General features: G+C 39.3%; 1 protein-coding gene across 5 annotated transcripts; it reads left to right on the forward strand.

Annotated features, from left to right (window-relative positions):
• Positions 1-71: 71 nt before the first annotated feature.
• Positions 72-23,452, forward strand: ZNF654 (zinc finger protein 654). Of its 5 annotated transcripts, none has more exons than XM_083438298.1 (9): positions 72-462; positions 7,880-8,025; positions 10,222-10,303; positions 11,166-11,301; positions 12,284-12,486; positions 14,009-14,148; positions 14,507-14,648; positions 15,717-18,013; positions 18,324-23,452. In XM_083438298.1, the coding sequence occupies exons 1-8, from the start codon at positions 331-333 to the stop codon at positions 18,003-18,005; spliced, it is 3,270 nt and encodes a 1,089-aa protein (XP_083294424.1). In that variant the 5' UTR covers positions 72-330; the 3' UTR covers positions 18,006-18,013; positions 18,324-23,452. The 5 variants fall into 5 exon arrangements, with proteins under 5 accessions (XP_083294424.1, XP_083294425.1, XP_083294428.1 ...); XM_083438299.1 differs by having other exon boundaries at positions 15,717-17,994; positions 18,302-23,452; XM_083438302.1 differs by having other exon boundaries at positions 117-199; positions 15,717-17,994; positions 18,302-23,452.
• The last annotated feature ends 6 nt before the right edge of the window (positions 23,453-23,458 follow it).

The following is a 23,458-nucleotide window of genomic DNA, read 5'->3' on the forward strand; positions in this document are numbered from 1 at the left end:
GGAGGAGCTTAGGACGAGGGAGGGGGTTGATCGATAGGGCCTCCCGCCAATCAACATGTGGGTCTGAAAGTTCAGCCGCGGATAGGGAGGCGCGTTTCCCAATCAGGAGCCGGAGAGCCGGAGCTGTGCCGAAATTAAACGGCCGGAGGGTCGGAGGTTGCGGGGGCCCGTGGCGGCTGATTGGCAAGCGAGCTCGCCAGTAAGGACGGCCCGTGGGGGGTGGTGCCGGAATTGAGGAACGCCGCGACAGGGGGCGGGCCATCCGGCGGATCGGGAGCACAGGGGAGGGGAGCTGGAGGAGCTCGGTACGCGCAGGGCGGCCGGAGCAGCATGGCGGAAGACGAGAGCGATCAGGAGTCAGAGAGGCTCGGCGAGGAACTCGAGGCCATTGCCGGGCCGCGGCTTCCCACCGGCTTGTCCCCGGCCTTGAGCAGCCAGTATTATTGCTACCGCTTCTGCCAGGTGAGGCGCTGGCCCCGCCCCCTGGAGGCTGACACCTTGCGGGGTGGGGGTGGGCTGGGGAGGCGGACAGAAGGACAGGGGCGGCCGGGGAGGAAAAGCTGCTCGGCGACGGGTCCCCTGCGGGTGGTTCTCTTGGAGGCGCTTCGCGGGGGCGGACCAACCGCCGGAGGGGGCGACGCTGAGGGCCCCTTTCTCGGCCAAAGCGAGGCGCCGTTCTCTGGGCCCCTGTTCGCTCCCCCCACCCCTCACGGGCGACGACCGGGCGCTTGGGAAGCTCCTTCATTTTCTCTCCCATTCCTTTAGTCTCCCCTCAGGTCAGTTTCTCCCCTGGGGAATAGCGAGGTTCATGAGCTCGTGGTGGTTGGCCCTCCCTTCTTTTATTGTGAGAGGGAACAGTGATTTGTGTGGGGTGTCAACAGTGGAGCTCGGCCTGACCTTTTCATTCCACCCCCCTTCCTGGCGCTGTCGCGGTGGGGGTGCTGGGAGGGAGGGAGGGAGCTTCTCTCTTCGCCCTCTCCGCCCGCCCGTCGGGCAGTTAGTTAGTTGCCCGGGTGGCGCGCGGGGGTCCCCGTGAGGTCAAAGCTTGGCGGAGAGGGTGCGAGTTGTTTGCAAGTGGTGAGGCAAAAAGAAGCAGCAGGAGACAGATAGGTTTGTTCTCCTCCGGAGAAAGTCTTTCCTGGTCTGTCCTTCCTATCTTTAAATAATAATAATAATAATAAGGCTTCCTTGCCACGGGAGAAAGAAAAATGCGCTCCGAGGAAAATGGCTGGTGGCAAACTAGTTTGCGTTGCTGGTGCTGTTTGTTAGGAGGGGTAGCTGTCCCTGAAGGCTTTTGTTCCCTGAGGAAGAGGAGGACCATGGTTGGTTGAGTGGTCTTGTTTTATTAATCAACTGCTTGGTTCGTATTATTTGAAACATCGTTCGGCTGCTATTTCTACAAGGTATCTATGACACTAACAGTCCTGTGCAATGCGTGCTTGAGGTGAAGTTCACTCTATTTAGCGAAACTTACTTGCAGGTGTGTATGCTCTTTGGAATCAATCAGGGTGTTTTTTTCCTCCTAGAGTCAATTGTTCTAATGAATTATTTGCTTAATTTTGAAACACTTGCTGTTCAACTATTTACCAGGTTTGGAACATTTTTAAAGCAGTTTCAAGAGCCTAAAGATGATAAATGACAGCTAAATGTCATTGCTACATTGTTTGCATTTTTGTAGGTTGCTTGTATATAAGGCAACAGCAATTCAAAATTGACTGGATGACAATGTATCGACTTGGTGGCCAAATAAAATACCATTTTTGCTATCCTTATTTTGTATTTTAATTATTTGGGATGGACTCCTGTTACCCACTTACCTGGAAGTAAGTGAATTCATTGAATTTTAATTCTGACTAGACATGTTCATATTGGGTTGTTAATGCAAAGGTAATCAGAAGATAGCTTTGATTTCACGTTGGCCATGCGTTTTATATAAATAGTATATCAAATGCTTGACTAGTAGATTATTGTAAACACTATAGCTTTGTAACCTGTGTTAGGCACTTTTGATTGTGGTGTAGTGACAAGAACAGGCAGAAGCTCACAACTGTTACTATATGCTAGGTGCTTCTCTCTCCCCTTCCCTAATAGCATGCAGACAGAAAAAAATGCCAGTGTATAAAATGCTATGCTTTGGAGGAAGACTGCTGATAGAAACTAACTTGCAAATATCTAGCTAGCTACATCTTGTGTGCTGATACCCTTTAAAGAATCCTTTCTGTAATCCTTTCTTCATAGCTTTTTTATTTTTAAAAACTAGATTTAATAGGCCTGTGAATGGCCCAGTCTTTGTTTCTCTCTCATTCCCCATTCTCTCAAACACGTAGATTCTATGCACTGAGAGTTCATCTATTCCACACTTACAGTGCTGTGTTAGTTGGTGAAAAATCTGGTTGGCATGGTAAAACTTGCAGTTTTAAACAGTCTTCATTGATAAACATTTAGACTTCCAAATCAGTGTGTTTAGGGCTGGAATGGAAATCTACTTAACCTGCCTTTCTATTTTTTATTGGCTTCATATCCTCCATTTTCTGTTTAAACTAGGCAGTGTTGTGCCTTTCCACTGTCACTGTTTCCTTGGCTCTTTTCTCATACAGGATCTGTCTTGTCTTGTAAGCTGTATTTTTCTCTGACTCTGGTGTGAAGAGGCTTAGGTATGGAAGGCCTTGCTAGCTGCTTCGGCCAGGCAGTGTTGCAAACTCATTTGTGCACTCATTGTGTACAACCCTGTGAATATGTTCCTGACTGGTGTAGAGTTGTTTTAAAATGATATACAAAGTTACTGAATTATTACTATAAATTTCCACAATTGGATGCTCAGGGTAAAGCAGTTGGTATAAAATGACAATTTTTATAAATTCCGATAACACATACATTGCTGTGTGCTTGATATGGAAAAGTGTGTGGCTATTAACTTGTGTGAGGCTGACTGTCATATTTGTGTATTGACAAGCAGTACCTTGCAGCCAAGTTTTTTTTTTTTTTTTTTTTTTTGGAAAAAAAAACACCTTAAGAAGATTGATGCCTTAAACTGGAAGCAGGAGACAGTGTTATTACAAGAAAGCAATAGTGAAACAGAGCTAAAGGAAGCTGTGCCTTTTCATGGCTACAACTCCTATTCCTTATCATATGGGACTGGAGGATTTAGTTGTCATGACTAGTTTATGCGTAAGCAACTGGTGTTCCTAACTTTGACATTGATTTTGCAATTTGATGTTGAGTAACACACCTGTTCAGTTAGTAATGTTTGTAGGTAGAGGATATGCATAACACATGTCGAGATTCAAGTTTGGAGCTGGTTTTTAGTCTTTGGGCATTTCAGTTTACATGATCATAATCTGATTAATATTATTCTACTAAATTATTTCCTTGATGGTAAGTACTTTATGGCAGGTGCTCATTTACCTTGCAAGCTCTGAGTTCTGGAATTTGAGGTAGGCCTTTATAAGAATAGTGAACTTAGCAGTTACTTACTAGATTTCTTATTTTCATCAACTACTTCCTTTGGCTAGAGCTGACTATATTTTTGTAGCATCTTAGCAATACTATCCTGTTTTCATATACAGGATTCTGGCTGCAATCCTTTGCACACTTATCAACAAGCAAGTCCTACTGAACACAGTGGGATTTGGTAGAATTGCACTGTTTGTCTCATTTCTCAGTAGACACAGAGTCTTTTACATAACTTCTGAAGACCAAGAGTTAAAAGGGCATTTTAAACAGCTTTGTGTTTAATAACTCACCAGAAAGGTGTGCATGTAATTTTGTTCTGCCTCAGCCAGTCTTATTTGGTTTCCATGCTGTCTGAGGAGAAAAAGAAGTCTTTCACTAGCATAACTGATAAAAAGCTAGTTAGTATCTTGTGTTCCCATGCTGATCTTAGAGAAAGGGGCTTCCCCTGCTCTGCAGCTATCATGGGACCAGGCTACTGGCTTCTTCCTGTGTTCCTTGACTTTTAAATAGTGCTACAATGTGTTCTTTGCTTTCACAGTGAAAGGTGCATTCATGATTGTTAAACTTGTAAATCATAAAACAAGTAGTTCTGCAGATGTTGCTGGACTACAGATCCTACCATCCCTATTGGCCATTCCAGCTCGGGTTTGTAGGATTTGGATTCCAGCCACATCTGGAAGCCCACACGTTCCCCATCTTGGCTGTAAACATTTCTCCTACTTCTTCATACATTGTTTAACTGGCTGATAATCTGTAAGAGCATAACTTTAATATCTTTGCTCTTGCTTATAGTACCTTGTATTTTTACATTTTCTCCATAGCATATAATTATGTGTATATGGAATAGAGTAACTTTGAATTGCAAATTTATCTCAGAGTAAATCTAGCCTATTCTAGACTGAGTGAGGAAATATAAAAGAGAAAACATTAAGCTTTTCAAAAGTAGTATACTATGCTAGAAATGTCACAGGGTAGCCTTCAGCTCTTTACAGGCAGGTAAACCACTGTGACCAAATGACTACTTCAAGATGTGCAGTTGAAGTGCAAGCTGGTTTGGGGTGCTGATCTTTAGATAATGTGCTACAAGTAAAACAGCTAGTTCTTTAACATCTAGACCTTCTTGGCTGCAAGTCCTAGAAGACCTTCTCTCTGCCTTGCAGGCCTTTCCCCACCTAGCCTGGGAGGGCAGGACCCTGACTGACTCCAGCTGCAAAGGTTGAGGCTACTAAGCAGACTCTTGGGTTGGGGTGTTGTTTAGGGCAGGCATGGCCAAACCTGGCCCTCCAGATGTTTTGGGACTACAGTCCCTATCATCCCTGACCACTGGTCCTGTTAGCTAGGGATGATGGGAGTTCTTGTCCCAAAACATCTGGAGGGCCAAGTTTGGCCATGCCTGGTTTAGGGGTTTTGTTGGGGGTGGGGTTGTTGCAGTTTTTAATATTTTTTTTGTACCTTATTTTAGATCATATTATGATTTATATGGAAATGGTTTAATCTGATTGTGTACTTTCTATGTTTTTTATGTTGTAAGCCGTTGTGAGCATGGTTTTAACTATGGAAAGGCAGCATACAAATAAAATTATGTATATATGTATCTGCTGCCAGCGGACTTATACAGTGGAACATCGTGTTACGTACTGCCCTCCTTACGAATGCTTCGGGTTACGAGCTCCGCTAACCTGGAAGTAGATGCTCCTGGTTGTGAACTTTGCCCTAGGATGCAAGCGGAAGTTGCACGCTGGCGGCGCAGCAGCAGCAGGAGGTGCCATTAGTGAAAGTGTGCCTCATGTTAAGAACGGTTTCGGGTTTCAAACGGACCTCCGGAATGGATTAAGTTTGTAACCAGACGTACCACTGTACCTGGTAGTTTGCTACCTGTTATCATGAAATCATCTCTCTTCTATCCTAATTCCTAAGTGATATTGGTGGGGGTAACAAGTGTCATTTCAACCATTCCCATTGATGATGATCTATTATTTATACCCCACCCATCTGGCTGGGTTTCCCCAGCCACTCCGGGCGGCTTCCAACAAAAGATTAAAAGTACATTAAAACATCAGTCATTCAAAACTTCCCTAAACAGGGCTGCCTTCAGATGTCTTCTGAACCTCAGATACAGTGGAACCTCGTGTTACGGACGGGATCTGTTCCAGAGTCCTATCCATAACACGGAACTGACGCAAGCCAAAGTGCTGTGTCTGCACCCGCGCGCAGCGCTATTTAGTGCTTCTTTGCATGTGCGAGCGGCGAAACCCGGAAGTAACCCATTCTGGTACTTCCTGGTTGCCACAGGACGCAACACGAAAACATGTAACCTGAAGCGGACACAACATGAGGTATGACTGTAGTTGTTAATTTCTTTGACATCTGATGGGAGGGCGTTCCACAGGACGGGCGCCACTACCTAGAAGGTCCTCTGCCTGGTTCCCTGTAACTTCGATTCTTGCAGTGAGGGAACCGCCAGAAGGCCCTCGGTGTTGGACCTCAGTGTCTGGGCTGAATGATGGGGGTGGAGACGCTCCTTCAGGTATACTGGGCCCAATGCCATTTAGGGCTTTAAAGGTCAGCACCACCACTTTGAATTGTGCTCGGAAACGTACTAGGATTACAGCTGCTGCAGCTAGTATGGCTATGTTACAAAGAATTATAAATTACTGCAGTATTGTTGTTTCTGGATAAAATGCATCTCATGCCTGACATCTGTTTATGTTAAAAACATATATGCTTAATTTTTACTAATGGATTTGGATCAATTTAATCCTATCCAGCAAAAAAGCCTATGGAAAGAAATGGAAATTGATATAAATCAACCTCTTCACTGTGTGAAGCTTCATTGGTTGTCCCCGGGATTGGCAAGGCTCATTTGACAGCCACAAGAAAACAAGTCTTTAATGTTATTGGCTCTGTCCTATGGAAAGCAATGCCAGTAAAGTTTCAGCAGACTTTAATCTTTAAATGTCTGCTGAACTTTTCTATGCTGCCAAGCATATTTAATGTTTTTATTAAAATAAATGAATGAACACAGTTGATTCAACCTCATAATCTACATGCAATTCTGTCCCCTCTGTAGTTAATATGTTGCGTATTCCATTGTTTTTACAAATGCAAGGCACACTCAACATAGTCATTTACATGCTGCTTAAAATATTATTTGAACAAGTTGTGCAGCTTCTGCAATACATACTTGATGCTGAATACCCTCCTCATCACAAGACTTGGTAGCAAAATATTCAAAGCAGTAAAAACTGAATGGGAGGAGTTGCCTTATGCAATGATGGTCGCTTCATGTTGATGATCTCTAGCAGGCCACCCCACTGCCCTCCCTTCAAGTATTCATTCTCATCCCCCCTCCAACCACCCCTCCTGTCTTTATTAGTCCATCAGTCTTGTTGGAGGATGTGTGGAAGAACTGCTTGTTACTAAATGCCTGCAAGCACCTTTGTTCCCTCTCCCTGGCAAGAGCACACGCCAGCTTGCTCAAAACAAAGAGCCCCAAATAAGCATTCCTTCCTAAGACGTGGCCTTATTGGTGCCGACAGGTAAAATGAGATTTCTAGGTGCAGTTTTTCAAAAGATAATTTGTTAATATTATATTTGATCAGCATTGAAGCCCACGCATATCCATTAGGTTGGTGGTGGTCTACCTCTCACTCTTCGTTCCTTCTTTTGCTTTGTTTTCTCTTCAGACTACCCTTTATTTTCTATTTCTTTGCTATATCTTGCTTGTTAGCTCTTTCGGAATGTTATGGAGAGGATGGATGTAATGAGGTGGTGTGTTTATATCAAATACATATTTAAAAAATAAATACAGTAATGCTATTTGGTGAAAGAATTCCCACCCATCACTGAGATGGGTAATGAAACATTCAAAAAGTAAAAAAAAGTCAGGACAAATAGTTGTTGGGCCCCTAGTCCCAGTAGTTTTTCTGTGTATGTAGGCACACTTGTTTATATTGTGCCTGTGTTAGCAGTCCTCAGTTTCATCCAGATCTAGTTCTTGTTTATCAGAATTCCTGTCCTGTCTCAAATTGTTGCAATATTTAGTAGCAATTTTATTGACCCTAACAGTGGACTGCCCATTTGCCAAATACAGTGGTACCTCTGGTTACATACTTAATTCGTTCTGGAGGTCCGTTCTTAACCTGAAACTGTTCTTAACCTGAAGCACCACTTTAGCTAATGGGGCCTCCCACTGCTGCTGCTGCTCCGCCGCCGCGCAATTTCTGTTCTCATCCTGAAGCAAAGTTCTTATCCCGAGGTACTATTTTGGGGTTAGCGGAGTCTGTAACCTGAAGCGTATGTAACCCGAGGTACCACCACTGTATTACAAAAGAGATCCCCATGGCTTTGCAACTTGTTAGGATTCCTCTTTGTTCTAATTTTGACCATATTTGTACTCTTTTTTTCCCTTTTCCCCTGCCAATAGGTTGTGGAAGACTATGCTGGAAGATGGCAGGTTCCTCTGCCACAGCTTCAGGTGCTTCAGACAGCGCTCTGTTGTTTCACATCTGCTTGTGTATCATTCCCAACTGATTGTGAGCACGTGCAGTATGTGCTGAGTAGCTTAGCCTTGTAAGTATTTCACTCTTCATCCTGTAAGATTCCAATGTTGTGAACAAGTAAAAGTGCTAAACTATATCATAAACTAAAATATATAATGAAACCATAAAGAATAGTTTATAGGCCTCAGCAAACCTGTACAACTGGTTAATAAAAATGCCTGGGAAAATAGAAACAGAACAACTTCAGCAGAACATGTCAAAGCAAAATATTTGTTTCTCCTATTTCTGTCCTAATTTTCTGGATAATTCATCACTTGAGAAACACATAGTCAATGACAACTCTGTGTATTTTCTGAGTTAAGTGTTGTGAAGAAGAATAATCTCTCATTCCCCCCCCCCCCATGCAAAAATCAATGGTTGCTGTCATAACCATTTCACAACTTTCAGTTTGAAACTAACAATATCCTCCTGTGTGTTCACATGTAAGGCTGGGATTGGCCTATATATATTATTGGGTGATAGTTCTCATTTTCCACATGTTAATTAATCTAGCTCTATGATAGATTTGGGGGGGGTGTGGATTTTCCCTTGTGAATTTAAGACGTGAAACAGAGCTGAACATTTCATAGAAAAGCTAGTTTTAGATGGAATGGTGTTATTACTATTTTTAAAAGAAACTTAATTGTTGATATGCCATATTAGGATGTTTGCTTATTTTAAATTGGAAACCAGCTCAAGCCCTTGATAAACCTGCTTTGAGCATTTTTTAAAAAATGATGATCAAAATAATCTGTGATCAGATTGAAATACCTTTTATTTTTAATCCCCTGTCTGCCTCACGTCTGCCACCTCTGTAAATAATAGTTGTGTTCAGTTTGACTTGTGAGTCACAAGTTCCCGTACAGTCTCTGTTTTGAAATACTGAAAGCTCAATCTTGTCTCTTTTTGATACATACCAGCCAGTATCAACTGCCAGTGCAGAGTATGTACTGGGTGTTGGAGAGGTTTTCCTTGGCTGGTGAAGACTAGGAGACACTTGGCTAGTTGCTGGCTGGAATCACCAGTCTTTTCCTTAGGCACTGCACATTAAAAAGCTCAAATCTGTAGTTGGTCAATACTGATGTAGTTTCTCTAAGTGTTCTATACCTTAACTAGATTTCCATATTTTTACAATGATGCTTCTGTACTTTTGTTCACCACGGCAAGTATGACACTGCTCTCTGAAGAATGTAGCAAGCTGCCAGCCTTCCTCCCAACTTTGAAGCGGCATAGGGATAGAGATAACCCTGGCATTTACACAGAAATCTCCAGCTTGAAGGTTTTGAGCAGGCATAGGCAAACTCAGCCCTCCAGATGTTTTGGGATTACAATTCCCATCATCCTTGACCACTGGCCCTGTTAGCTAGGGATGATGGGAGTTATACTCCCAAAACATCTGGAGGGCCGAATTTGCCTGTGTCTGGTTTTGAGGAAGAATTTTGGCTTCCAGGTGTGTTCATTTATGCCTTTAAATTTTGCCTGTGGACTAAAATAATCAGCACTTTTGTTTGAGGTACTGTTTGTGTCACAAATTAGCAGAGGCTTGTAAAAGAAGTTACTTGTATTTTTGGCAGGAAGGCCAGAATGGATAGTGAAACATGTTTGGAACTTCCCTTGCAGATTCCTATAAGGGTTGCTTCTCAAATACCACATGCATTTGGGATCATTAGGTTAGATTATCCAGGAAGCTGGAGTTGACTCGTTCTCTCTCCTCTGAGGTTCCGCAGTCTTGAGGATTGCCCACTGCGTAGCCATTTTGAAGTTGAATACTGATAGGACTGAATTAACACAGACTGGCAAGCCATGTGCAATACGAGGGAAGGGATAGTCAGAATTAATGCTGACTTCATAGCAAAAATGGGGATTCTATGGCCGTCCAGATACTGCTGAACTACAATTATTGTCATCCCCAACCACTGAACATGCTTGCTCGCAGGAGTTGGAATTCAGGAGCTTCTGGACAGCCACAGGTTCCCAGTCCCTTCCTATCTCACTCACACAAGTTTCATCTTCCTGATACATAAGTGAGAACATATGCTAGTGCTCTAGTATCTTCAGTGGCTTCCTCATGTGTTCTGATGCAATTCAGGGTGCTGCTTTGATATAAAGCCCACAGGGCCTAGTGTCACATTGGTGCTTAGTTTAAAATTCTGCGCTTAAAACTTGTGAAATAAATATGTCTTCATTTTTTGCCTCGTTTTTGATTCCTAATTGCTTTGATTTTTAGGAGTTTTTTTGAATTGCTGCTGTTCTTTGGAAAGGATGAATTCTATGAAGATCCTTTAAAAGATATGCTGGGCTCAATCCAGGTAATTTATTGTTCATACGTTTGAGGAAAGGCTATTATTACAGTTTTCAGAGTACGTGACAGAGACTCAGTAAGCAAAAAGTAGCCTCCTGCTTTGAAAAACCTTAAAATTGAGAAATAAGATCACTGGTAAATATTTTATGCTAAGATCAGTAAGATTAGCTTTTTATGCTAAACTTCCCTAGGAGAAGGATGGCCAACTTTTTTCAGCCTGTGACTTTGGATCCCACAGTTACAGTGTCTTGTCCTCACATGCACACTGGGAAAGTACATTAGAAAACAATTTTTAGTGCTAAATGACAAGGTGCTTACAGTGAGCTGTCAATTGGAAATAAGCCTGAGAGTCACACAGCTTTTTGCCAGGCCAATACCATTGTCTGATGTCTTTCTTGTAGCCTTTTCACTCACCAAGAACACTGAGCACTTTGGGCTTGCCTCCCAGCATTGCCACTGCCATCTCAGCCTTCACCATTCTCATTAATGAGAGAATGTTGCAGAAGTCTCTGTGATATATTTGTGTGCTGCTGGGGGTGTTGGGGAAGGAAAGCTTGAGAGAGCTAGTCAAGGGGCATTGAGAAGGGTAACCTGAACGCATTACTGGCCAGCACTTCCCTCCCACCTAGTCAAGATATCTCTGTTATCTTCATTTTTTTAAATTTTATTTTAAACTTTGAAAATACAAATGTAAACAACGGAAAAGGTTGCCCTTAACTCGTGACATAAGCTAAACGAGAATTAATGCTTTAAATGTATTTTACCCTGTGTGTATATGGAATTACATTAAATTATGCAATTTATTTGTGAAAAGACGAACAAAGCTCAGTCCACTTGACGTATTAAAGAAATATTTGTATCCATTTTAGGAATGTCAGAACCTCTTGAGCAGATACGGAAGCGTTAATTTGGAGTTGGTGACTCGAATTATCAGAGATGGAGGGCCTTGGGAAGATCCTGTATTACAAGCTGTCCTTAAAGCAAAGCCAGTTTCTCAGGATTTGGGTACTAAACTTTTTTCCATAAATAGACCAAAATAGTACCACAGAGAAATGTCCTAAATCACGATATCTGCTTATAATTTTATGTAACTTCATTTGCAGGTTGTCTGTCACTCATTTTATACTGGGGATAGCGGGGTAGAATTGACATTTATAATTTCATTAATTTCCCCCCCAAAACGGAATTTCTCTTCCTCCCTGCTGTATCATTATTCCCAGGGCAGCTGACAGTTATGGAAAAGAAAGAAAAAAAACACACCCCATAAAATCACATAACAGAATAAAATGAATTGCCATGGAAATTAAAAGACACTTGGGTGGAATAAATGGCCTGCGTATGAAGTGAATTCTTAATATGAGCACACTAGTCTTTCCCTATTGGCCGCTTATACATGTGGAGCTTTCAATTTCTGTGTATTGCTCCTGATGAGCAAAGAGTTCAAAGAACAATTCCATGCATTTTCCCCAATTGTCTATACAAATCTTCCCCTCAGTCAATTGTGAAACATTTGCTTGTATAGGAGCTTGAAATGCAATTGTAATGAAGAATATTGTAATAAAAGGCTTACAGTTGTCATTAAACAGTCACTGGGGCTGAGTTAATATGAAAGAGGCATGTGGCAGTGGAGGTGATATGCTATTACCTGTTAATGTTAGAATTTTTATACTGATTTCTAAAGTAGCTGACAACTGGCCTCATTCTATTATTAATCTAGATATTTTACCAATTTTATTTTATTAAATTTGTTAGTTTGTTACAGAAAAAAGGCCTCCAACATACTTAGTACAGATAAAAATACAGTATAATATAACCAGATTTACACAACAACATATGCAATTCATAAATATCCAAAGCAACCTAGCAGAATTTGTTAACTTTAACAGAAGCTCTTACCTTACATCTTTATAAAACAACTTTTTGTTTAACCTATGTTGCAATTTAAGATTTTTGTAATCTAACTGTTTTTTTCATTTGTTTTTACCAGTTAACAAATATTTAAGCTCTGAAAACCCACTGTTCTTTGAATTGCGTGCCAGATACCTTATTGCCTGTGAACGCATCCCAGAGGCAATGGCTCTGATCAAATCTTGCATGAATCATCCAGATATTAGTAAAGACCTTTACTTCCATCAAGCATTTTTCATGTGTCTTTATATGTCACCACTGGAAGACCAGCTTTTTCAGGAGGTACTGTTCAACACATTTTGGTGCTTAACAATATAGCTTAATGTTTTGATGATAATTGTAAAATTCCTATTACAGCAAAGTAGACAAATGGTAAAACAAGGATGGTTTAAAATCAAATTCCTGCACTAAATATCAAACTTTGTACATAATATAATTTCTGAAGAGCAATAGAAGCTGTTTCCATCCTAATGCTAGCATTGCACTTACCCTTACTCCAGAACTGGATGTCCATAGTTGGTGTGATGGGAGCCATATAGAAGTAAATGGAGAGGTGAAATTGATGGGACCAAATTGCAAGCAGTTCCTGATGAGATCCATGTTTTCTCGTGGCGTGGGGGGGGGGGGAGTGAGAGAAAATGCATTGCATTTTAATGGTTTATAGTGTTAATTGATGTTCTTTAAAACATAAAACAGTTTTAAAACATTTTAGGCTGGAACAGTATTAATTGTTAGTCTTCTCAATAGAATCCCTGCAACACTGACAACCATGCTGCTGAAAGCTAGTGTCTTCTTTTGCTTGCGAGTTATTGAAATGCTGTATGTAAGGTTAAAGGTAAAGGACCCCTGGATGGTTAAGTCCAGTCAAATGCAACTATGGGGTGCAGCCCTCATCTTACTTTGGGCTGAGGAAGCCGGTGTTTGTCTGCAGACAGCTTTCCGGGTTATGTGGCCAGCATGACTAAACTGCTTCTGGTGCAATGGGACACCATGATGAGTGCCAGAGTGCTTGGAAATGCCATTTACCTTCCCACCACAGTAGTACCTATTTATCTACTCGTACTGCTATGTTTTTGAACTGCTAGGTTGGCAGAAGCTGGGACAGAACAACAGGAGTTCATCCCTCGCGCGGATTCAAACTGCCAACCTTCCGATTGGCAATCCCAAGAGGCTCAGTGCTTTAGACCTTGTTCAGAAACAGTGTTGATGCAGAAAAAATGTATGCCGCAGGCAGTGATGAATCTAAAACATGGTCTCCAATTCTCTAAATAGTCATCTTATACACAGATGGCATGCATACATTAGTCATTTTTTCTGGAATAAAAATAATACTTGACACTATCTTTCTCAGTCACTCTGCTACAAAACTAATAAGGTAGCAATTTTTATTCTGTTACAATCAATAGTTTTACATAGGGTTGAATAAAAATGCATCAATTTACAGCAAGTTATAGTTTACTGCTAAACTTCCATCACTAGTTTCTGTACGTGTTAATATTAAGGTTTTTTTTATCCCTTTTAACATTGTTACTGAGCGTTTTTGGGATGCATTTTACTGAAATCAGATTGGCAAACCAGCTGCTTACAAGGGTCAAATATATGTTGCATAGAAACTGCCTTAATATACTTCCATTCTAAAATAAAAATCTAGGCAACACTCCCAATCCTAACCCAAAATAAAATTGGCATTCATATTTGACAGCAATCGCTCTAGTAGCAGCAGTTTGAGGATTCCAATTACTGTTAAATGGTGAGCATTAATGTTACTAGACTTACTCAAATGGATCTCATTTTGATTGTATAGCACTTGCTGAGGACTGATTGCAAGAATGGCACTGAAATCATCTGCAACATTGCAAAGGAAGGGAAGACTGCCTTAGCCTTGTACCTTTGTGAATCATTCCTTATTCCACAGCTGAAAAAGGGAGAGATGTATTGCATATGGTAAATACTTTATCTCTCATAATATTCTGTTACAGTAACATAATATCTGCAGGTTGTAGATTCATATTGCTACTAAAGGCTAGTAGAAGTATAACTTATAGTTGTAACTAATACATAGTCAAGATTTCACTTTTCTGAATTGCTGTTGAAGATACCCATACAGCATGGGATATACTGCATATTCTCTCTCTCTCTCTCTCTCTCTGTCTGTGTGTGTGTGTATGCGCGTCTGCGTTTATAATCCTGAGTTATATGTAAATTACTGTGTTCTTAGTAGCATAATTACTCTTCTATAAATATTTCACTTACAGAATTGCTGTTTGAGCTTCATGCTAACAAACCACTTTCTGTTTTATAGGGAGCTGATCTTTATTTGGAGTAAACTGCAGCTTAAATCTAATCCATCAAAACAAGTATTTGTAGAGCAATGCTACCACCTCCTAAGGATAGCTACAAACATAAGAGTTATATTCCCTTTCATGAAAGTTATTAGGGATGAAGTAAGTTATTGTTTCTTGCAAACTTCTTTTTTTAAAAAAAATATACTAGATTCCACCACTGCTATGAATAATTATTGTACACAGAGTACTGTTGCATAATAGAACTTTTAGTTTAAATGTCAGGAAATTGTTTATAGATGCTGCATCTGAGATAGGAGCATTGCAGATATAACTCTTAATCATAATTAATGCTAACCACTATTTTAATCCTGGTTAAGATCCAAAACATACTGTGAAATCATGGTTTAGTTTGTAGCAGAAATGTACACAGTGCCACTATTGAAACTTGTAGTTCTTTGTCTGGATAGGGACATAAGATCAAGTGGTGTTTAAACAGAAACTTTGAAGATTGTTTTTATTGCATCTAGCTTGTTAGTTTTTTGCATTCTGTAAATTTATTCGAGAAAAATGCATTTAAAAAAATAATAATCTTCCAGTGTTACTTATCTATATTGCCATTGTTACTAATGCCATCAAGTATTACTCATTTCATTGCACTATAATGTAGGCATACTTCAGTAAAATGTATACATTATATGTGCATCTGAAGATTGTGTGTTGCACCATAAGGGAAATATGTCTTCTCCTCACTTTTACATCACCATGAAAGTACAACCAGAAGTATTACTTCCTTCTAACATACAGAGGTGCAACTTGGTGCTTTCAGAGGTCTCCTTTATAAATCTGTAACAGTTGTGTGAGTATATAGGAGGCTGCTGTAGTCCAGCCATCAGTTTAGCTCATATCAAGGAAGACAACTTCATTGGCCCTTTCCCTGATTTAATACTCCAATTGAAGGCTTGGTGTAATAGTCATGGTGTAATAGAAAACAATAACTGTTGATTAAGAACGTAACATGGCAAAAATAATACTTTGGGGCTAAACAGAAACTTTTTTTTAAACAACATTTGGCAGGGATGTTCATGCCTGCTCCATTCAGTATATTATAATCTGTAAATAGCTGTAGAATATTATGAGATGTAGAAGGATCCCAGTAAATTGGATTGTCTTTGTGTTCTGGGTTTTGAAAACATTGATAAGTTATATTGTCTCATTTCTTTTCCATAGGTTGGCAAAGAAGGCCTGCAGATTTGTGTTGAGATATGTGGAAGTGCTCTCCAGTTGGATCTCCGTGATGATCCAAAAATGAAGTGTCTGATATATAAAACCATTGCTCACTTTTTGCCAAATGACTTGGAGATTGTCAGAATATGTGCTCTTTCTGTCTTTTTCCTTGAGCGCACCTTGGAATCATATAGCACAGTTGAACATCTGTATAAATGTGCGGATGAAGAGTACAACGATCAAACCAGTTCTGTTCAGAATCGTGTGCGTTTTGAGCTGCTTCCAATTTTGAAAAAGGGGTTGTTCTTTGATCCTGAGTTCTGGAATTTCTTGATGATCAAGCAGAACTGTTTAGCGCTGCTAAAGGAGAAAGCATCAGTTGATTTGAATAAAACTACACCAGGGCATTCTTCTGCACATGTTTCAAAGACACGTCGAGGATTGCGTGGTGATCAAGCCTGTATAGCTGATGTAAACAATACAGAACTAGAGCATGATAGCCCTTCTGGAGCACATGATAATTCCAAGAAAAACCATATAACTCTCAGCTCATCTAAAGTCGATCACAATGTACCAAGGCACCGTTGTGTGTTATGTAACAGGGAATTTCTTGGTGGTCACATTGTGAGGCATGCACAAGCTCATCAGAAAAAAGGCAGTTTTTCCTGTGTAATGTGTCGCAGGAAATTCAGGCAAAAAGGAGTAATGCTCAAGCACTTAAAGAATCACATCAAGAAAATGACAAGGCGTCACCTTGCTGTTACTTGTCATGATCAGGAAACCCCTAATGTAAATGAAATAAACTGTGCCGATACAGTTGTCGCAACTGAAAATGGGAAGTCGGAAATCTGCAAAGACAGCAAAGTAGAGGTTGTCATCATACCGGATACAAATCAGGAGATGCAGAATTCTGAACTCCTATTTGATATAACTGAAAATCATGATAGTTGCCAGGGTACCATTATTGAAAATGGTAGTTGTGATAGCTGTTCAAATAATACTCCTGAACCAGAAACCATGGGAGGATTTCCAGAAAGTGATAGCAACCTAAATAAAGAGTTGCCTGTACTTCATAAAGTAAATGGGGTGTTATGCCCTCAGAATGACTTTGACATTATGGACCAAGCAGGTAACTTCAAGTGTCCTGCTAATGGCTGTATTAGAGTCTTTAAAAAGATAAGATTTCTGAATAAACATGCCCGGAAAGCTCACCCCTCTGATTTGAAGGTGCAAGAACACATAATGAAGTCTAATAAAGGAAAATGTCGCTTCTGTCAGAGAAAGTTTTTTGATTCTCAACATTTTATTGATCATCTAAAGCAGCATGTTTATCCAAATGTTTATTTTTGTTTACACTTTAACTGTAATCAGAGATTTAAGCTATCCACAGAACTTGCAGAGCATATAAAAAGCCACAGTGAGTTTAAAGCTCAGTGTAACTTTGCACAGTGCGGTAAACTTTTTGAAGATCTTTCGTTGCTGTATGAGCATGAAGCTCAGCATTATTCCAACAAAACTGGTCCTTCGGAAGAAGCTGATGAAAACATTTTTTCAGATACTACTTTGGAATCCCAGTGTAGCATCCAGGAAAAAGAAAGTAGTAATAGTAAAAAGGAGACTGTAATAGACTTGCCAGTTCCAACATGGAAAGCGAGGAAAGATTCTACAGAACCAAAGACTTACATTCAGAGTGAGAAGAAAATTAATAGTGTAATTCCGAATGGGAATGAAAATGCATGTGAAGGTACTGCTACAGTGGTGAACTTGATAGACCAAAAGATACCTGCGGTAGAGCCAAATTCAGAGAACTGTAATGTTACTGACCAACTAGTCAATGGGTTTGGTGAACTGGAACAGACTTCTTCAGCATCTCTAGATACTGATTCAGAAAGTGTGATTGACAAAACAAGGACAGAAAATGGATCCGTTCTGCCTGTTTTACAGAACTCTCCTGATACACCACCAAACAGTGTTGCTCAGTTGCCTTCCAAACCAAATCTGATAACAGAAAATACTTCATATGGCTTAATTTTAACAAAGCCTTTTGTTAGACCATTGCCACCAAGTTACCTGGATGAGCGATACATTAGCATGCCAAAACGTAGAAAAACTTTGACTGAGAAAGTAGATACCCATTCAGAACAAGATAAAACTAGTAGCAAATCGGAAAGGTTAAGATGCAGCAAATGCCTGACCACCTACTGTAACTCAGAAGCACTTGAGCTTCACCTTGCACAAAAGAAATGTCGGACACTCTTTGGATTCGATTCAGATGATGAAAGTAAGTTTTGAAATACTAAGTCCATGTATAGTTGTAAAAGCATTAGACAAGATACAGTGGAAACAAGCATGTGCCAGACAAATATTGAAAATGAGTGCGGTACATTTAAGGAGAAATGAATCCAAAATGTTAGGGTAGATAGATGCAAGAAACAATTGAATATAAGCTGTCAGATTTAGAATATAGGCAAGCAAGTTAGTTTGAGTGCTTCCATACTTGTTAAGTAGCTGAATTCCAGTATAAAACAAGAATAGAGAATACTGTATTGTGTATACTGTAAACATAATAATGTAATATTTGTTCACAGGTGCCTGATCAAATGTTGTGAGAAGATTTCTCAGTGAAGAGTGATGTGGTGGAGCACTACAATATTCTGCATCAGTTGTCTTTCCCCTGTTGGCCTTAATTATAAAGAAGTCTGAGGTTACTAAAGAAAATCATGATCTTGCTCACTTGGGTCAGATCTAAGTGACTGTAGAAACTGCAGAATTTGAGTCCAGAAAAACTGTGTTAAAGCCCCCAAAGTACCAGTAATCTAGCAGCCACAAGGTCCTACATGAAGTTCCAGTGTAAGTAAGTTCAAAGTGCAGTAACATACTGAGTGGGAACTAGGGAGAAACACAAGTGGTACATGCCTCTTTCAGATGTGCACAGTCAAAGGAAGCCTGTCTATATTATAACAACTATTTTGAGTCATTCTATTAAATGTCCGTATGCATAAAACCCAGTCAATTAAAAGTTCATCTGTTTGTAGAGGTTGATTATTCTTAGCATTGGCATTTGGCTTATATTGTACTGTACTTTGGAAAGAGAACTCGTGAATGTAACAGAAGATCAGAACATGGCCATATCCTGGTAAAAATGTTAAGGCATACAAAACATGGAAGCATGTCTCAATCTAATATTTCAAAACACAAGTAATTAAACTTCTTTCAAATGCACCAACTTTCCTTTTTTTTTTCATTACCTGACCCATAGATGACATCTATAAAGAATGCAGGCGAAGTGAAAATTATTTAAGTACGGTGTTGGATACATGCAGTTTGAGGCTTAAAAGTAAATGCATATGCTATTGAAGGCAGCTGAACTTGACCTGGAATATAAAATGATTTTTTTATTCAAAGTATAGTTATTATGTTGGTATGGTTGATATCTTGAAAGACCAGTTTCCTCTATAAAATGAGCTACTTGGTTGTTGTTTTTTAAAAAGATACATTTATTCTAGAGTCCCACAAGATTCAAAATAGATTGTCAATCCTAGGAATAAAAGCACTTGGCAAAGTAACTTCATTCTTGGTGAAAGAGCAGGGAATTAAACGAATATACCCATATTGTTATCAGTATAGGAAGATACAGTTATCTTTATGAAACAGTTGCTTGTTCTAAAAGATTATTGAAATGTATTTCTTTACAAAATTTGTGGTAAAATTTTTAGGACTCACTGTTTCTTTAGCTAACTGAATGCCTGTAAGGACAATTCGCACTGTGCCTTGAGAGGTGAAGCTTTAACCAACCTCATTCATAACATAGTATATGTAAAGACAGAGCATTCAGATTCAAAATAAGATCCAAACAAATATTTTCTTGAATAAATGAATATGCAAATTTTCATTTCATGAAAGGTCACATGTCAAGAGACTTTGCTAACCACAGATATTTTGGAGACATTTATTTGGGTGGAGTAGTGTGTTTCAAAGCATTGAATGATGGTGTGTGAGTTAACACAATTTTAGGCATTTCAACTTTCAACATTCAACTTCAGGTTCACGTAGTTACCTCTTCTCATCCATAAAACAAGCGTATTTCAGTGTTAAAAACAAAACTTCCATAATCAAATCTAGCCAAACTGGGGGGGGGGGGGGGGGGAGGATGGAATAAGGATCTCACACAAACAAGCTTGTACACTAAAACTATCATTTAGTGTATTGGACACCAAAGTATGTGTTTAACCTTTGCATGCATTTGAGGTTATTGACTTGGATCCAGATTTTTGTTAAGCCATAGGTATTACTTAATCTACACTTATTAATTGCCTTCTAAACCACCACCTCAGTGGTTTGCACAGAATAATTTAAAGCAGTCAAAAACACAAAAACAAAAAATACAGTTAAGACAATACTAAAACCCTAACAAGTGGACCCTCATAGCAAAGCCCCAGCTGGGAGAGCCTGCTGGAACAAAAATGGCTTCAGCCATTTCTGGTAAGTGCAGATAGCGGCCACCTGTCATATCTCAACAGGAATGCTATTTCACAGAACAGGCAGCCACATTAAGAGCTCTGCTCTGAGTTAATGTGGAGCAGGTTTCTGAAATCCTTGGAACTTGTAGGAGGAACTCTGATCTACTGGTTGTATGTAAGATAAGGCAGCTTCTCAAGTAACCTGGTCCTGAGCTGTATAGGGACTTGTATGTCAATACCAACACCTTGAACTTGGCAGCAATTGCCTACTTTTCCTTCTGCCAGTGGGAACTCTGGATCAGAGGTCTTTGAAGGAACCGTTTTGCAGAAGGCTTAGTTTGTATTCTGCCCACTGTCAAAGCTGCTCTAGACTATACTAAAATAGCAAAATTCAATCCCAATATAATCCAGATTATAATAGCAGATTTCTGTTATGTATAAATTATAAAATATTACTTTGCATGGAAATAACTCTCATAGCACATTACACAAATGCCATACCTGGGTTCTCTGCTTTTTACCACTTAAGATCCAATATAACATTTTTTTTTGTTTCTGTGTACCCTGGCACCCCTAAGTGTTTAGCAGTTTACATGGGAGTCATTAACAAATTTTGGAATTTAACTGTGATTTAGCTGGAATCTGCTTGATACCATTACTAGATTAGTAAATATTTTTTCCTATCATTGGAATATTAAAAGTGGAAGTTCTCATAAATGGCATTTAATTCAGTGAATTTCTGTCAAAATGAAAATAATGACCAAGGAACATAGCAAGAGTCCACAAGAGGTTGTTTTTCAACAGCTGGTAATTCAGAAACATGTTGCCTTTGATTCTGGATGTGGTATATAGCCATCATGACTAGTGGCCATGACACTTTCAGTTTTCAATAGTATTCATATTCAGGTAGTCCTGGACTTGTGTGTATTGGTTTTTTTTATTTATTTCTAGTTACATTGCTAAATTTGAATGGAAGAGTATTAGTGCTGTTCAAAAACCTGCTTCAGTGGGTATCTTAAAAAAAATAAAATTATTATGCACTATATAATCAAGTTGCTTTAAAAGACAACTGGGTTTTGCAGTGCTTTCCCTCTCCAGTTTATGTGGATATTGTAGCTGTGATACTTCATCTGCTCTGCTGTTTTATTTTGTTTTTTGGATATGGACAACAATCTTGGATACCTCTTTGGTTTGAAATTGTGTTTATTTTCTGTATATCACCATATATTGGGTATTCAAAATTTGGCTTCCTCAGGAATGATTTCCTTTTTGAAGTTGATGAATTTTTTTCTAAAGTGTCAGTCAAAATAGCTGTAGGAAACATTTTGTAAAAAAGAAAAATTACCCTTCTCTTAAATGTTTACTTTTCAGTTTACTTTGCCTGTTGTATCAAACCATTTTAAAAAGAAATTTTTAAAATGAATATACCAGTACTTTTCAGTTATTATCTGATCTCTTTGCTATGCCACCACACAAATGCTTTGGATATGTTTTAGTACTAGTACAGCATGCCATTGCATTGCAAAAAGGATGGGTCTGCTGGCAGGTATCTGAATATTTGGGATTTCAAGCACCTTAAAACAGGAATGCTTAAAAATCAAGATTGCAAACCCAATCTGTGTGGCTTTTAAAGAATACGTTTACTGTAAACAGTGGCCAGAATCTAGCAAACCCACTAACTGCAAAATGCTGAGAGAGCAAGAGAGCTCAGGATAACTTTATGATTTAGGGCTCAGGTTACAAAACCCAATCTTAGGTTTTGGCTGTTTTAGGCTGCCACTGTTAAACTCAATACAGGGAATGGGAAACTTCAAAAAACCAAGCACCTGCATGCTCCTGATGTAACTTCTTGATTGTTCTGGGAAATAATTGGGATCCCTTTTCTTGTTGACATAGAACCAGCTTTAGATGTACAAAGACTGTAGCTGCTGGGACCATATGGGGAGGATCCCCCCCCCCCCGTGATCCTGTTCAGTCTTCCTTGTTTCAGATTTTTGGCCCAAGGATTGCTGGATAGTGGAGATTTGCTAATTCAGATAACACAGTGATACATTTATTGAGATGCAAACACCTAGGGCAAATATTTGAACTTCGTGTGCTTAAAGCTGTTATATATGGATAGTCTACATTCTAAATTCTACCATTGGACAATTATTAACGGATGGTGTTCCATCTGTCTGTCTGTCTGCAGGACTGTATTTCTCCAGCTGTTTATGCCCCCCACCTCCAAAAGGGACAGCACAATAGATAGTTGTTGTGAAGGGTTTACCCAGAGAAATGTGCTGTGACAGGTGTTAGTTCCTTTCCATCTCTTCCTTACCCTAATGTCAAGAGAAAAAGAATGCCCACAGCCATGGAAGTGTTACTGAACTCATGACTATCTTCTTATCTTAAGATTTAAAGGCTAGAAAACAACACAGTGCCGTGTGTTCTATATTTCACCAGCTGGTGGCAATATTGGCAATCTCCGCTTGCCCCAATTAGGGTGACAAATACAGATTTCATGGCTGACCATGTTTTCTAATTGAATGCCCAATATCTAACTGCTATCATATGGGAAAACACTATTATTTTCAAGCATTTCTGTTTATTCTGACCCTCAGTTACATATCTGATTATCACTTGTTCTTTATTTTTTTAGAATAACCCTTAGTGCCTAAAAGGGTTCTAAACTACCCAACTGTTGGCTGTGTTTTCTAGATCAGTTTCTTTAGGATTTGAAAGACACTTAAAAAGGATGTTCACAGGTTTGTTACTATATAAATTTGGTTCATTTTAAAGGATATGTAAAAATCTAATTGTATTATTTTCTGGGTAACCTTCCTCTACAACCAGTTTTCTAGAAAAAGTTGGAAATAGGATATCTGTGGGAAAGGTCACTGGTACTTTGGTTATTTAGCCATATTCGTTAAACATCTATAAATTGTATAGTTCGGATCATGTATAACAAGAAGGTTCGGCAATACTCTTTGTTTAACACCAAGGGGTAAGATGAAACACTTAAAAGGAGTGTTTTTTATTTATTTTGTACTGTATAACACTTTGATTAAATGCAGTGTGTGCATTTTGAGACTCTTACTTTGTAAAAGCTATTACAGATTCACCAAGAAAGGAAATTTGTGCTTCCTTCTTGAATGTTAAATTATTTTATTTTGCATTTTATATGAATACAAATTAAAACTGAGCCATCAAACTGCAATAAATCAACAGTAGTGTTTCCATTTTAAACTTTTTGTATTGTAAATAGAACTGTTCAATAAAATATTGTCTGTTATTAAAGATGAT

This window comes from Podarcis tiliguerta (assembly GCF_965153285.1).
Source record: "Podarcis tiliguerta genome assembly, chromosome: 4".
Lineage (NCBI taxonomy): Eukaryota > Metazoa > Chordata > Lepidosauria > Squamata > Lacertidae > Podarcis > Podarcis tiliguerta.